This window comes from Idiotropiscis lumnitzeri, chromosome 2, assembly GCF_059441095.1.
Source record: "Idiotropiscis lumnitzeri isolate Australia: NSW breed Sydney's pygmy pipehorse chromosome 2, RoL_Ilum_1.0, whole genome shotgun sequence".
NCBI lineage: Eukaryota > Metazoa > Chordata > Actinopteri > Syngnathiformes > Syngnathidae > Idiotropiscis > Idiotropiscis lumnitzeri.
In genome coordinates this window covers 11,829,493-11,843,637 of record NC_142392.1, presented here as the reverse complement: position 1 = coordinate 11,843,637, position 14,145 = coordinate 11,829,493, and the positions used below count along the sequence as shown (strand labels likewise).

Genomic DNA, 14,145 nt, shown 5'->3' with positions numbered 1-14,145 from the left:
AGTGCAAATCATCAAGAGACTGCTAAGGAAGGCCAAGGATGATGCATCTGATCCTTACCTTGCCCTATTGAGTTACAGAGCTGCGCCTCTGGAGTTGGGAGCTTCGCCTGCTGACCTACTCATGTGCCGTAAGCTTCGCACCACGCTTCCACAAATACCACAAGGACATGACCACAACATTTGGATTGAAAAGAAGAGAATGCTCAAACTCAAACAGAAAATTGCATATGACAGAGCTACAAAACATCTGGAACCTCTTTCTGAGAAAGACACTGTAAGGATTGAGGGACCTAATTGTTGGGACAGAAAAAGTGACTGTCCTCAGCGAAGCCGAACCGAGATCTTACATTGTGGAAACAAAGGATGGACAAAGAGTGAGGAGGAACAGGAGGAGTTTGCTGAAGGTTCCCGAGGACTGTGAGAAATCTTCTGATAAGGCTGAGGCTGCAAAGCAGGTGGATACATCGAAGGAGCACAGACCTCAACCACCAGCAACTTCTGGGATGACTGAACCTCTTCGAAGATCAACAAGAGTTAGACGACAACCGGACAGGCTGATTGAAAATGTTTAATGTTGTGTTATTGTTGCTAAAATTGTTGTAGAGCTGCTTGTTGTCAGAAAAAAAATGGGTAGATATTGAAAAGAAGTGAAAATAATTGCGAACAAAACAAAATTATTATAATAATAATTATAAAATAAAAAATGTTTATTAAAAAAAAGGCATAGGCATTGATTAACGTTTGAAAGGGAGATGTAATGATAGCCGTTATATCATTAGTCACTAGTTGGCAGTATTGCCTGATGTGTGTTTTGGTTACCAGACGAACTCGTGTGTCTGCACATAGACGAGAATGCAAGTCAATAAATAAAGAGACACAAGCTTGCAGCATCACTGTACCAGCGTGACTTCTTAAGATAGAAGACGGAACATTACAGTAACCATTAAAAAAAAACGTATAGTAACAATAAAATTGTTTTTTTAAAAAACGTATCGTAAACATACTAAAGCTGTTGCTTTATGTTATTTACAAAGAATTTTTGTTTAAAATCCCCCTGGCTCTTCTTTTTGTCTTTTCTATATTATGTACGTATTAATAACTGTGTTTGGTTTGCAAATGTCAATAAAGTTGATACAAAAAACTATGAGTAAATATTTATCATCTCATCAATATTTGCAAAACAGAGTACCGAGTTTCGAGATCCTCACAATAATAGTTCTCAAAATTATATTTATTATCAATTTAGCTTAGTTTATGGATATTTTATTGACAATCTGGCCGTGTCCAAATTAACAGGCTGCGACCTCCGAAGGCCAGTTCCCAGGCTGGGTCCTCGAAGCCTAAGAAGGCTCCTCCTCATGTAGCCTTATATGGACCGCATAACCCGTGGTGAATTTGGACAGGCTCGATAGCTACGTACAAATAACTAGGCTGCGTCCTTCGATGTCTAATATGGCGGACAGAAGACGTCATTTCCGGTGCGACAAGGACGCTTACGCCGGTGTCCAAATTCACGCGGCCTCCGAGTACTGGCTTTATAATCTGTCCTCGTTTCCGTGGAAACTCCATGGAAACGGGCCCTGAGTGAAGGCTACGAGCATGCAACCTTCGCAGCCTTAAAAGCCTCGCTCTTCTTCTACGCCGTTCTACACTCGCAAGATGCAAACTACCGAAGCCAAGTCTTCCGCCTCACCCGAGTGCACTTTCAGATGTAAGTATAAGTTCTTTATATGCAATATTAAAACATCACTCATGAGAAATATTGGGCAGCAATGTTTGGATATTTAGCTCCAGCTTAAGATAATTTTGTTAGTTGCGAAATCGGCCAAATATAACTAAGGTAGCTCTAAGAACTATTGCATAGGAGGTACGGCTGAAACATTTGAATTGTCTTATTTCTGCATGTTAGCATTATTTTATTTAATCTTTTCCTTATGTTTTAGGGAGCAAGGAGATGACCGCGCGGCTGATCAAGCTGCGCGGGGAGTACGACAGCCTCTTTACGGGGGCCAAGTTCTCCGCAGCCACAGCATGGAGGTAAAAATACAATTACTATCGGGAAAAATATTTGACGGGTTATTGTCTTATTAACATCCATTTAAACTCAAAATATCAAAAGGAAAACGCATAAGAATGGCGAGACCCACTATAGCAATTTTAGTTTCCATTCATCAGCCATTTGTGTTTGAATTAGATTTGCGCTAACACGCAGCTGTTTATTTATCCTAGCACAGAATGTGCCCTGTATAAATTCCATGTACCTCCTGCAATGTGCTCCCCAATTACTGATATTCATGAATAATAGATGAATCACCCTCCACAGTAACATGATAAAACGCACTGAAACGGTCATGAACTAATGTACTGAAGTGCATAAATCTGCATGTTACCCATAACACCAGGATTTCTGACTAATGTTTGCATCTTTTTACCCTTTTTTTCATCCTTTATTTTTGCATGCATTTTTATTTATTTAATACAGGACCATCGTGGAAAAACTTGAGCTGCAGGGCAAAGTGACGCCCCTGCAGGCAAAAAAAAATGGGATAATTTAAAAATGAAGTATAAAGTATGGAAGTCCACATTTCTTTTTCTTGTGTGTGAAAATGAAGATATAATTGTTTTATCTTTTTGCTTCTTTTCATATAAAGGATTGCAAAAACCCAGGCACTGGCGAAGAGTGGCAGGGAGAGCTACTGCCGATACTTGGCCCTGGTTCGAACTTATGGATGGAGTGCTCGGACAGAGACCGTCCATCACCCCCCCTGTCCTAATTGCCTCCATCCCTGAGGAAAGACCAGGGCCAAGTCAGGCCAGCCCGGAAGAACTCCCAGGGCCAAGTCGGGCCAGGGTGACGCAAGAGGAGGAGGAGGAGGAGGAAGAAGTCGTGGTCGGAGGAGGAAGAAGTCGTGGTCGTAGAAGAGGAAGAAGAGCGAGGCCAACAGCCGGAGCAACGACTGAGAGGGAGAAAGCGAAGGAGAGAGGATGAATTGATTGAACTATACAGACGTGATTTAGCAATGCGGAGACAGGAATTGGAGAGACAGAGGTTGGCAGAGGAGGGAAGGGCAACTGAGAGGAGGGAGACATTTGAAAGGTTTTTCAGTTTGATGGAAAAGTTGATAGATCAAAATAAAAAATGAGTGAAATATGCTTGGTGTTCAAGACTGAAATTTAGATAACATTCATTTAAGAGTAAACAAAAACCGGGGTACTTTCAAAACAGATGAACTAGTTCGTATCCCAGTCACATCTTGAGATCAGCTTCTTCAGACAAAAGTGAAAAAGCCCAGGTTTGTGAAAGACCAAAACTTTTACAATAATATGAAGACTCCACCATGTCTGTTTTGCTTACAAACTTAATTCATTGAAAAACTGGTGGACAAACAAGGCATAAATGAAGTACATTATAATTCACAGTAACTATTCACAGAAAATAAAAAGCATTCCCCAGTTCATAACTGTTGCAGGATAAACCTGAGTGTGTCAGTGCTGTTTTGCCAATTCTCGCCTGAGCAGGGACTCATTTGGAGCATGGATGGAACCTTTGTTCCAAGACCCATGACATGGATGGGGCACGAGCAAGAGTCCTGATCTTCCTCTCGTGACTTGAAGTGGGGCATCATACCAGTTGCAATGTCCACTACATCATCCATTACGTGGGGGTTTGCAGGGGTGGCTGGGGCAATAGATGGCTGCCATGTCACTACAAAAGATGGGATAGATTTATTAACCATTCATTACATTGTATATGAATCTATTTTTCCATCTTCTGATATTTTGCCATGTTTGTGTGGCTGTGCTGTTTGATGATTCAGTTAAAGATTATTTTGTGGCATATTTGATGGGATGATTGCTCAAATACCATTGTGCAGTTAAAAGTATTTAAATACCTAAATATACTCGTGGTCCTCTGGTACCTCCTCCAGGGCAGACACCTGAGCAGACAGGTGGTCCCTCCACTGCACTCCAGCGACTGTGTCAGCCACCTCTTCCACAGCAGCCTCCTCTTCCCCTTCGTCCTCCGAGGCCATGAGGTCTCCCACCCCAAGGCAGATGTTGTGGAGGACGGCACAGGCAGCGATGACCTAAAAGAAATAAAAAGGAAATGCTCTATATTAGCTATATTTGATAGTTATTGCACTGAACAGGACATGATTTGATCCTGAATAAAGAGCAACATATTGAAAGTATAAGTATCAATTATACATTTTTTTTTTATTTACTTACATGTGGTGCAAAGGTGTGGTGCACCTCCAGGGCGTGGAAAAAGATGGCCCGGAATCTCACCTTCATCATTCCAAAGTGAATGTCACTACAAAAGATGGGATAGATTTATTAACCATTCATTACATTGTATTTGAATCTATTTTTCCATCTTCTGATATTTTGCCATGTTTGTGTGGCTGTGCTCAATAATTGTGCTGTCAATTATTGAGCGTGCCTTGGAATGATGAACGTTGAAGCGCCGGGCCCCCACGCCCTGCACCGGCCGCTTGTAAGGAGTGATGACGGGGAGTGGTCGCTGGAGGCACGGATACCCTTCATCTGCCAAGATGAAGTGCCCTGGAGGAGGATACAGCCCTCTTTGGTAAAGAGGGCTGTGCCGGAGGACCCTGGAGTCGTGGACTGATCCAGGCCAACCCAAGAATATGTCCAGAAAGCGACCCTGATGGTCACACACAGCTTGCATGATTATGCTGCTGAAAAGCTTGCGGTTCTTGTAGTCATGACCATCAGGGCCACTTGGAGGCTTGATTCGGACATGACAACCATCTATTGCTCCAGCAGCTCTTGCAAATGCCTGGGTCACTGCCTGAAGGTCTCCTGCAGTGTTGGGGAAGTGGATGACTCTGTGGCGAAGAGCCACCACTTCCCCAGTGACCCGGTGGATGATGTAGTGGACGGTGGACCGCGGCATCCCAAATGCTCGTGCCACCACCCGATATGATGCCCCACTCGCCAGCCAGAAGAGAAAGACAAGGACCTCTATCTCGACACCCCATCCATGTCGTCGGTCTTGGTCCAGGAGGTTCAGCAACACTCTGAAAGAGTCCCTGCTCAGGCGAAAGTCTGTTTGGAGATCCTCTCCATTGAAAAAACGATCCAACGCTGGCACACCCAGGTTTATCCTGCAGTATGGACTTCTTGGCTGTTAATGTTTTGAATAAAAAAAAAAAACATGAACACATTAATTATTGTACTTGTTTCGTTTGCTTTCATCATTCCTACAGTATCACCAACTTAATTTTAATAACTCTGGCCCTAAACTCTCTAGTGGTATTCTGGTGTTTTGCCATATGTAAAAGTATGTGTTTGGTTACAAACTAATCACGGGGACAATTAAGCCGTCACAAGTATCTAAATTCATAAAAACTCTTTCAGAATGTATATAATTCTATCATTTCCATTCGATATTTGTTCTATTATGAAGTGAACACATGTACTACTGAAGTTGCACCACTGATGTTTTTAGTTCATCTGTAACAATCACGTTATAACCCTATTGACCTGTCAATGTTGGTAATAGTGTGAAAATGCTGATAGACGGATTTAGAACTTACTTCATTCCTTCGATAAAGGACAACTCTGCGATGGGAAAGCGTGATCCTCCTCTCCTCAAGAACAAAATGGAAATAAACTAAAAAGTGAAATAAAATGAAGAAAAGTTCGGGTTCCATCGTTTAAAATGAAATAATACAAATGTTTTGCTAAGCCGATGCCTTCGGTCTGGCGCTCGTCGCTGATTATCCATTGATTATCCAAGCCGTTTATAAATCCACCGCAAATACTTATCGCCTGCGTCGAACAGAGGAGCAAAGTACATGGGGGCGTAACGTAAATGTTGCGCCAAGCGGCCTTGGCTCCATGGAAACGAAGACCAATTCCAAGGCTGGATTCGAAGGTCGCACGTGACAGCCGTGAATTTGGACACCACGCGCGGTCGTGTCGCGCCGAAAGTGACGTCATGCGGCCGAAAAAGCAGCCTTCGGAGGTCGCAGCCTGTTAATTTGGACACGGCCTATGTGTGCAATTTTGAGGTCTTACATTTAAACTAAGTCATATAGCATATGGTCCCGTAGACTGGCAGGCCAAGGTTGGCCTTCTCCGGCGGGCCGTCCCTCCGTCTCTCTTTCCGCTGGCATTCTTCTGTAATCTTGTCGGTGTGCATGTGTGCGTGTGTATGTGCAAGTGTATGTGTGTGTGCATGCGTATGTGCATGTGCTCCGATCTCCAGTTGTTATGTCTTTCGGAATGTGTTTTTCTTTTGATAGCGTCTGTGTGAGTCCTCCAGTGCCTAGTTTGGTATGTTTGCATCTCTACAGCCAATGTGGAGAATGTGCTTCGTCGTATTTGTCCATCAAGTGCTGTGAATGTGAGAGCAGCTCATGGAAATGCTATGTGCGCAAATCTATTCTCACTACTGAGAATTTCAATAAAGTTCACACATTTCAACTAAGTACTATAAATTTAGCATTGAAGAATAATATAATCAGTAAACATCAGGCCTACAATCCCAGTCATTCTTGTGACTTGTGCTTCTAGTTTCATTTGATAATTGCTTTTTGTTTCATCAATGTTGAAAATGTTCAGTAAATATGAACCTGCTAACTTTAATAATCGACATTCTGTCCCGCATGTGTTTAAAATAATGCCAGTAATCAATAGTAATAGACTCCTTCAGTGTGTAAGTGTTTTTCTGGATATTATTTGTCCAGCCGTGGTGTCATAAATGATGGTATTTTGATGTGGATTCATTCAAGTAGGACTTCACTGAAGGCACAGGTGTGAAATGCACTGAAGTAACTTAAGAAAAAGTAAAAAAAATTTACGATTGTTTAAGAATGTGCAAGAAAGAAAAATGTTGACAAATGTTGAAAATAATGATATTTTCCAGGAGGTATTTATTTCTTTGTTGTTTATTCATTCAATTCTATACTTATTTCAATATTTGAGTATTATTTTTCTTTCAATATGTCGTATATTTTGTCTTTGAAGTGTGGGTCCTTGCTGCCTTCCGGAGAGGCAGCCGAGCAAGGCTGGATTGGCGATGGTTCGAAAAAGATTTTATTCTCGTCACATGCTGATGTCAAAAGAAGTCTCCCCAAAAACGTGCGAGCCCCCTCTCAGACATTCCCTTCTTACAGGGAATGCCCAAATAGGACATGAATATCTAATTTTCCCTTGTTGCATATGCATTCCCATCACGCTAGTCTTCGGGATTTCCCTCCAAAAGTCCCCCAGAGGGAGAGCAGATGCGTCTCCCCGTTGATACGACCAGTCTACTCGTGACCACCTTAAATTACTCTCATACCCTGGAAGGTCACTGACCTGGCGAGAGAATTGCCCCCACCATAAACAATGCTCAGGCCTATTTTCTCTCAGGGCAGTTTCTGGTTACATCGGAACTTCAGCACCAAGACTGGTCACTTCTGTGAGCTCAAATCCCTTCATAGTTTCATAAAGAGAATTACTTCCCATATCTATATTAGGCCATTTAAAAATACACAACTTTTGTTTTTATTTATTTCAATGTATATTTAAGCTTGCTTATACAATACTACAATATTTATTCAATTATTTTAATATGCAAAATTATATCAATATTAAATTAAACCTTTTTATTTCACACTTGAATATTTCTTAACATATTTGTTCATTTGAATATGTATGCAATTTAAATTATTCCATCCATCCAGCCATTTTCTGCCGCTCATCCAGGGTCGGGTTATTGAATTAATTTTTTTGTATTTTTTATAATTCAAGATTTATTTCAAGATCAGGATTCTTCTCAATGAGTTCAATATTTATAAAATGTTTCTATATTTGTTATTAATTGAATTAAGTCTGTATGTGATTTCCAATTTTACATTTTAATATTTACCTATTTCACTATATAAATAATCCAATGTATAAAAAATATAATAAAGCATGAACAAAAATATTTGGTATATTTGACAAAATTATAGTTTTTTTCCGAAGTGAGATTCTGCTTCGCAACAAACCCCAAACAATTGATAGAGCTCAACCTAGAAAGTGTATTTGGGCAGTCAGAAATTTATTCAGAAACCGTAATTATTAAATGTATGTGAGGGGATATTTGAAGAGTTTGAGTTTTGTTCAATGGACCATACATATATGAGCCAGCCAAACACAGCGAGAAAACCAGCGCTGACTCCAGTCGCCATCAAGTTGCCAACTCCTGACATTCCAAAACCTTTGAGAGAAACTGAGACTATTTGCGTTTCTCCTTCTGGCTCTTTTTATAGTTCAACTTATTGTTCTCTTTTTCACCTTTTCACACAGCGTAATGAAAGCCAGTTGAGCAAGTGGAACAAGTGATTTTATTGATGATAGTGGAAGGCACCGATTTCAGAAGCACCGTTTCTTCTCACACCTTTTCCATTAAGTACGATTAAAAAGACAACTGAAAAAGCATAATGTTAACAAATGTTGTTCCAGGCAAAGACAATTAATTTCATTAATAATGTTTGATATGAAAACAAAAAAAAATCATCACTCAGGGACAATGGATGCAAATTAGCCATTGGCTATAATCTGGCATATTTACAGGAAACAGTTTGATTAATATGCACAGTCCCTGTATACTTTCGAAAATAAAAACAAATACAAATACGCAGACACAATGGTTCTTCTGGCACGGATCACACGCTTAATGTCAATAAAAAAGCTTTGCAAAATTCAATATCATATTTTATTTAAAATCACATTTATATCTTACCACAAAGAGTCAGTTCCTTCAGTTTTTTGTTTTCTTTTTTTTAAGCTTCAAGGATCGCTGCTTTTCTCACCAGCACAATTGTGACTCTCCGCATGCTGTTTAGTGGAGAATTTTTGAGCACAAACGCTGCAACTGAATGGCTTGTCTCCACTGTGTGTTCTTGTGTGGTTTCGTAAATGCGACTTTTGAGAGAAACCTTTTCCACAAACTGAGCAGGAAAAAGGTTTTTCACCACTGTGTATTCTTGTGTGACTTGTTAAACTTGATTTTAGAGAAAAGTTTTTACCACAAACCAAGCAGGAAAATGTTTTTTCTCCAGTGTGTGTTCTTGTGTGGCGTGTTAAACCTTCCTTTTGAGAGAAGCATTTTCCACAAACTGAGCAGGAAAAAGATTTTTCACCACTGTGTGTTCTTGTGTGAATTATTAAATGAGACTTTCGAGAGAAACTCTTGCCACAAACTGAGCAGGAAAAAGGTTTTTCATCACTGTGTGTTCTTCTATGGTTTGTTAAAGTTGAATTTTGAGAGAAGCTTTTGCCACAAACTGAGCAGGAAAAAGGTTTTTCGCCACTGTGCTTTCTTGTGTGACTTGTTAAATTTGATTTTAGAGAAAAGTTTTTACCACAAACCAAGCAGGAAAATGGTTTTTCTCCAGTGTGTGTTCTTGTGTGAATTATCAAATGAGACTTTCGAGAGCAACTCTTGCCACAAACTGAGCAGGAAAAAGGGTTTTCTCCACTGTGAGTTCTTGTGTGGTATTTTAAACTTGATTTTAGATCAAAGCTTTTTCCACAAACCAAGCAGGAAAATGTTTTTTCTCCAGTGTGTGTTCTTGTGTGAGTTATTAAATGAGACTTTCGAGAGCAACTCTTGCCACAAACTGAGCATGAAAAAGGTTTTTCTCCACTGTGAGTTCTTGTGTGGATTGTTAAATCAAACTTTTGAGAGAAGCTTTTGCCACAAGCTGGGCAAGAAAAAGGTTTTTCACCACTGTGTGTTCTTGTGTGGCTTGTTAAATTTGCCTTATGAGAGAAGCATTTTCCACAAACTGAGCAGGAAAAAGATTTTTCACCACTGTGTGTTCTTGTGTGGATTGTTAATTGAAACTTTCCAGAGAAACTCTTGCCACAAACTGAGCAGGAAAATGGTTTTTCTTCAGTGTGTGTTCTTGTGTGAATTATTAAATGAGACTTTTGAGAGAATCCTTGGCCACAAACTGAGCAGGAAAAAGGGTTTTCTCCAGTGTGTGTGCCTGTGTGGCATTTTAAACTTGATTTTCGAGAAAAGCTTTTACCACAAACCAAGCAGGAAAATGGTTTTTCTCCAGTGTGTGTTCTTGTGTGAATTATTAAATGAGACTTTCGAGAGAATCCTTGGCCACAAACTGAGCAGGAAAAAGGGTTTTCTCCAGTGTGTGTTCTTGTGTGGTATTTTAAACTTGATTTTAGAGAAAAGCTTTTACCACAAACCAAGCAGGAAAATGTTTTTTCTCCAGTGTGTGTTCTTGTGTGGCTTGTTAAATTTGCCTTATGAGAGAAGCATTTTCCACAAACTGAGCAGGAAAAAGGTTTATCTCCACTGTGTGTTCTTGTGTGAATTATTAATTGAGACTTTTGAGAGAATCCTTGGCCACAAACTGAGCAGGAAAAAGGGTTTTCTCCAGTGTGTGTTCTTGTGTGGTATTTTAAACTTGATTTTAGAGAAAAGCTTTTACCACAAACCAAGCAGGAAAATGTTTTTTCTCCAGTGTGTGTTCTTGTGTGGCTTGTTAAATTTGCCTTATGAGAGAAGCATTTTCCACAAACTGAGCAGGAAAAAGGTTTATCTCCACTGTGTGTTCTTGTGTGAATTATTAATTGAGACTTTTGAGAGAAACTCTTGCCACAAACTGAGCAGGAAAAAGGTTTTTCTCCATTGTGTGTTCTTGTGTGACAAGTTAAATTTGACTTTACAGAGAAGCGTCTACCACAAACTGAGCAGGAAAAAGGTTTTTCTCCACTGTGTATTCTTTTGTGTGCTATTAACCTTGCCTTTTCAGAGAAACCTTTTCCGCAAAATGAGCAGGAAAAATGTTTATCTCCACTGTGTGTTCTTGTGTGCCTTACAAAATGAGACTTTCGAGAGAAGCTTTTGCCACAAACCGAGCAGGAAAAAGGGTTTTCACCACTGTGTGTTTTTCTGTGCCCTTTTAAAGACAGCTTTGAAGTGAATGAGTCAGTGTGACATGCCCTTTCACCTTTGGCTTGCCCACCGTCAACGTCATCATCGTCATGAGCGTCTGATGTGTCCTCATTATGTACTTGTGATGGCCTCCAGTGGTCTTCATCACCTTCTGTTGTCACGTGATGACTTGAGCTGCTGCTTGGAGGCTCCGCCCCTCTGTTGTCCTCACTCACATTCTTTTTTTCATCTTCAGTCTTTATAGGGACTACATTCACTGGTGACTTGTTGATCTCCTCCTCCTCCTCCTTTTTGATGTGAGTCAAATCTGGCTCCTCTTTCACAGAACAGAGATCATTTTGTCTGACGTCTGCAGGACACAAAAAGACAAATTTGGTTTGGTCAAGTCAAATCTCAGGCGGCGACTGTCTTATATTATTTCTCCCGTGCTACCTTAACTTGTGCCTGCCGCACACGGAGCAATGCATGCGACCCCGATTTGGACCAGACCATGGGGGCATTTCACAAAATTACGTCCTACGATGTAAACCGCCCTTTAGCAGCACAACTGTGATAAACGAGCATTTAAAAAGGAAGCACGTTGCGGTTGATGCCCGATTTCATTCCTGAATTAGTCACAGACGTTTCTGGAAGCGAGCTGAAGTTAGCACACACAGGCTATTGTGTGCGTCTGATGGAACACCTGTTGTGGAACCCTAATTTATTAATGGGGGCCACCGCAACATAATGTCATTGATAAAATGGGAATCCTTCAAGTAAAATATGTTTACAAGTATTTCTGTTAGGTTCGCCGGTCGGCGAGGAGGGGGTGGACCCAAAATGCGAGGAAGCCGGGATTAGGGTAACTTAAAGGGAATTTATTCAACAAAACGAAACCAAAAGGCAACAAGGTACTAGGGACAAAATAACAAAACAATGAGGACGAAATAGGGCGCAACAGGACAGAACCTCTCTCCCCCTCTCTCGCCCCTCTCTCTCTCCACAGGCTCCAGTTCCCAGCCTCATCAGACAACCACCACTTCCTCCTGCTCAGCCTTGTTCCTCACAACATCTCAGGTGAAGAACCAGCTGAGGAAGATGAAGGCGAGGAAGGCGGCAGGCCCAGATGGGATCAGCTCCCAGCTCCTCAAATCCTGCGCAGACCAGCTGTGTGGAATCGTCCAGCACATGTTCAACCTGAGCTTGAAGCTGGGCAGAGTCCCCCAGCTGTGGAAAACATCCTGCCTGGTTCCGGTTCCAAAGACACCCCATCCGAAGGAGCTCAACAACTTCAGACCAGTGGCCCTGACGTCTCATCTGATGAAGACCCTGGAGAGACTGGTCCTCGTCCATCTGCGCCCCCTGGTCAGCTCCTCAATGGACCCACTCCAGTTTGCATACCAGCCTGGCATCAGTGTGGATGATGCCATCATCTACCTGCTCCACACTTCACTCTTCCACCTGGAGAAGGCGGGGGGTACGGTGAGGATCATGTTCTTTGATTTCTCAAGTGCTTTCAACACCATCCAGCCCGCCTTATTGGGAGACAAGCTGGAGCAGGCGGGAGTGGCCCACCACCTCATCACATGGATTCACAACTACCTCACAAACCGGCCACAGTACGTGAGAACACAGGACTGTGTGTCTGACGTGCTCCTCTGCAGCACGGGAGCGCCGCAGAGAACTGTGCTGGCTCCCTTCCTGTTCACCCTCTACACCTCGGACTACAAAAACAATTCCACAACCTGTCACCTGCAGAAGTTCTCTGATGACTCTGCGATTGTCGGCCTCATCACTGACGATGACGATCGGGAGTACAGAGGGGTTACGCAGGGGTTCGTGGACTGGTGTCAGCAGAACCGCCTCCAAATCAACGCTGTGAAATCCAAAGAGCTGGTGGTGGATTTCCGCAAGCGTCGGCACTCTCCACCTGCACCAGTGAATATCCAGGGAACAGACGTTGAGAGGGTCTCAACTTACAAGTACCGGGGTGTTCATCTGAACAATAAACTGGACTGGAGCGACAACACAGACGCTCTCTATAGGAAGGGTCAGAGCAGACTCATCCTACTCAGGCGGCTGAGGTCCTTTGGCGTTCGGGGAACACTCCTCAGGAACTTCTATGACTCGGTGGTTTCATCAGTCATCTTCTATGGAGTGGTCTCCTGGGCAGGAGGCATCTCGGGCCGAGACAAAAAGAGACTGGACAAACTAGTGAGGAGGGCCAGCTCTGTCCTGGGCTGCTCCCTGGACTCTGTGGACTCAGTGGGGGGCAGAAGGATGACGGCAAAACTGTCATCAATGCTGGACAAACCAGCCCACCCACTCAATGACACTCTGAGAACACTTTACAGCTCCTTCAGTGACAGACTTTTACACCCTCGCTGTACCAAAGAGAGATTTCGCCGCTCCTTCCTGCCAACTGCTGTCAGACTTTTTAACAAGAACATTGGGTCAGGCCTACAAACGGGAGGGCATTAGTGCAATTGTGCAGTCCTAGGATGCAATATTAACTACTACTGTACTTTCAGCCAAGGGTGTACTTAAATATTGACCAATGATGTATTTTGTTTACCATTACAGTATTCTTATTACAATACTTCTATCACTGTAGTATTTCTACCACTGCAGGATGTTCACTATTACAGTACTTTTACCATTGCAGTACTTTTACCATTGCAGTACTTTCATCATTGCAGTATTTTTCTATCGTTGCAGTACTTTTACTATTACAGTACTTTTACCATTGCAGTATATTTTATCATTGCAGTACTTTTTACCATTACAGTACTTTTATCATTGCAGTATTTTCTATCATGCAGTACTTTTCTATCATTTCAGTACTCTTACCATTACAGTACTTTTATCATTGCAATATTTTTATGATTGCAGTATTTTTAATCATTCAGTAGTTTTTATCATTACAGCGTTTCCCCCTCCGTATAATGGACAAACATTAGGAGTGTTTCCTTACACTTAGATACGTTGATACTGTGTATATTTGCATGCTTTTTCTGAATGTCTGCTGCTAATGTTATACATTAACGGCTACATTACGCCGCCGACTCTGTGTGATCTATATCTTTGCTGCTGTAACACCTCAAATTTCCCCATTGTGGGACTAATAAAGGACATCTTATCTTATCTTATAAAGAGAATTACTTCCCATACCTATATTAGGCCATTTAAAAATACACGACTTTTTTTTTCATTTATTTCAATTTATATTTAAGCTTGCTTAT

General features: G+C 41.7%; 1 protein-coding gene and 1 long non-coding RNA gene across 2 annotated transcripts; one reads left to right on the top strand and one right to left on the bottom strand.

Annotated features, from left to right (window-relative positions):
• Positions 1 to 1,312: 1,312 nt before the first annotated feature.
• Positions 1,313 to 3,153, top strand: LOC148341702 (uncharacterized). The gene is made up of 3 exons (XR_015840635.1): positions 1,313 to 1,711; positions 1,944 to 2,037; positions 2,652 to 3,153. It is a non-coding gene; the product is annotated as an uncharacterized LOC148341702 (long non-coding RNA).
• A 5,118-nt stretch (positions 3,154 to 8,271) lies between these two features.
• LOC148341701 (uncharacterized) lies at positions 8,272 to 11,649 on the bottom strand. Its single transcript, XM_088287928.1, has 3 exons — positions 11,642 to 11,649; positions 8,869 to 11,134; positions 8,272 to 8,295 (listed from the first exon to the last, which is right to left on the bottom strand). Exons 1-3 carry the CDS (start codon positions 11,647 to 11,649, stop codon positions 8,272 to 8,274), a joined length of 2,298 nt encoding a protein of 765 aa, XP_088144054.1.
• Positions 11,650 to 14,145: the final 2,496 nt, after the last annotated feature.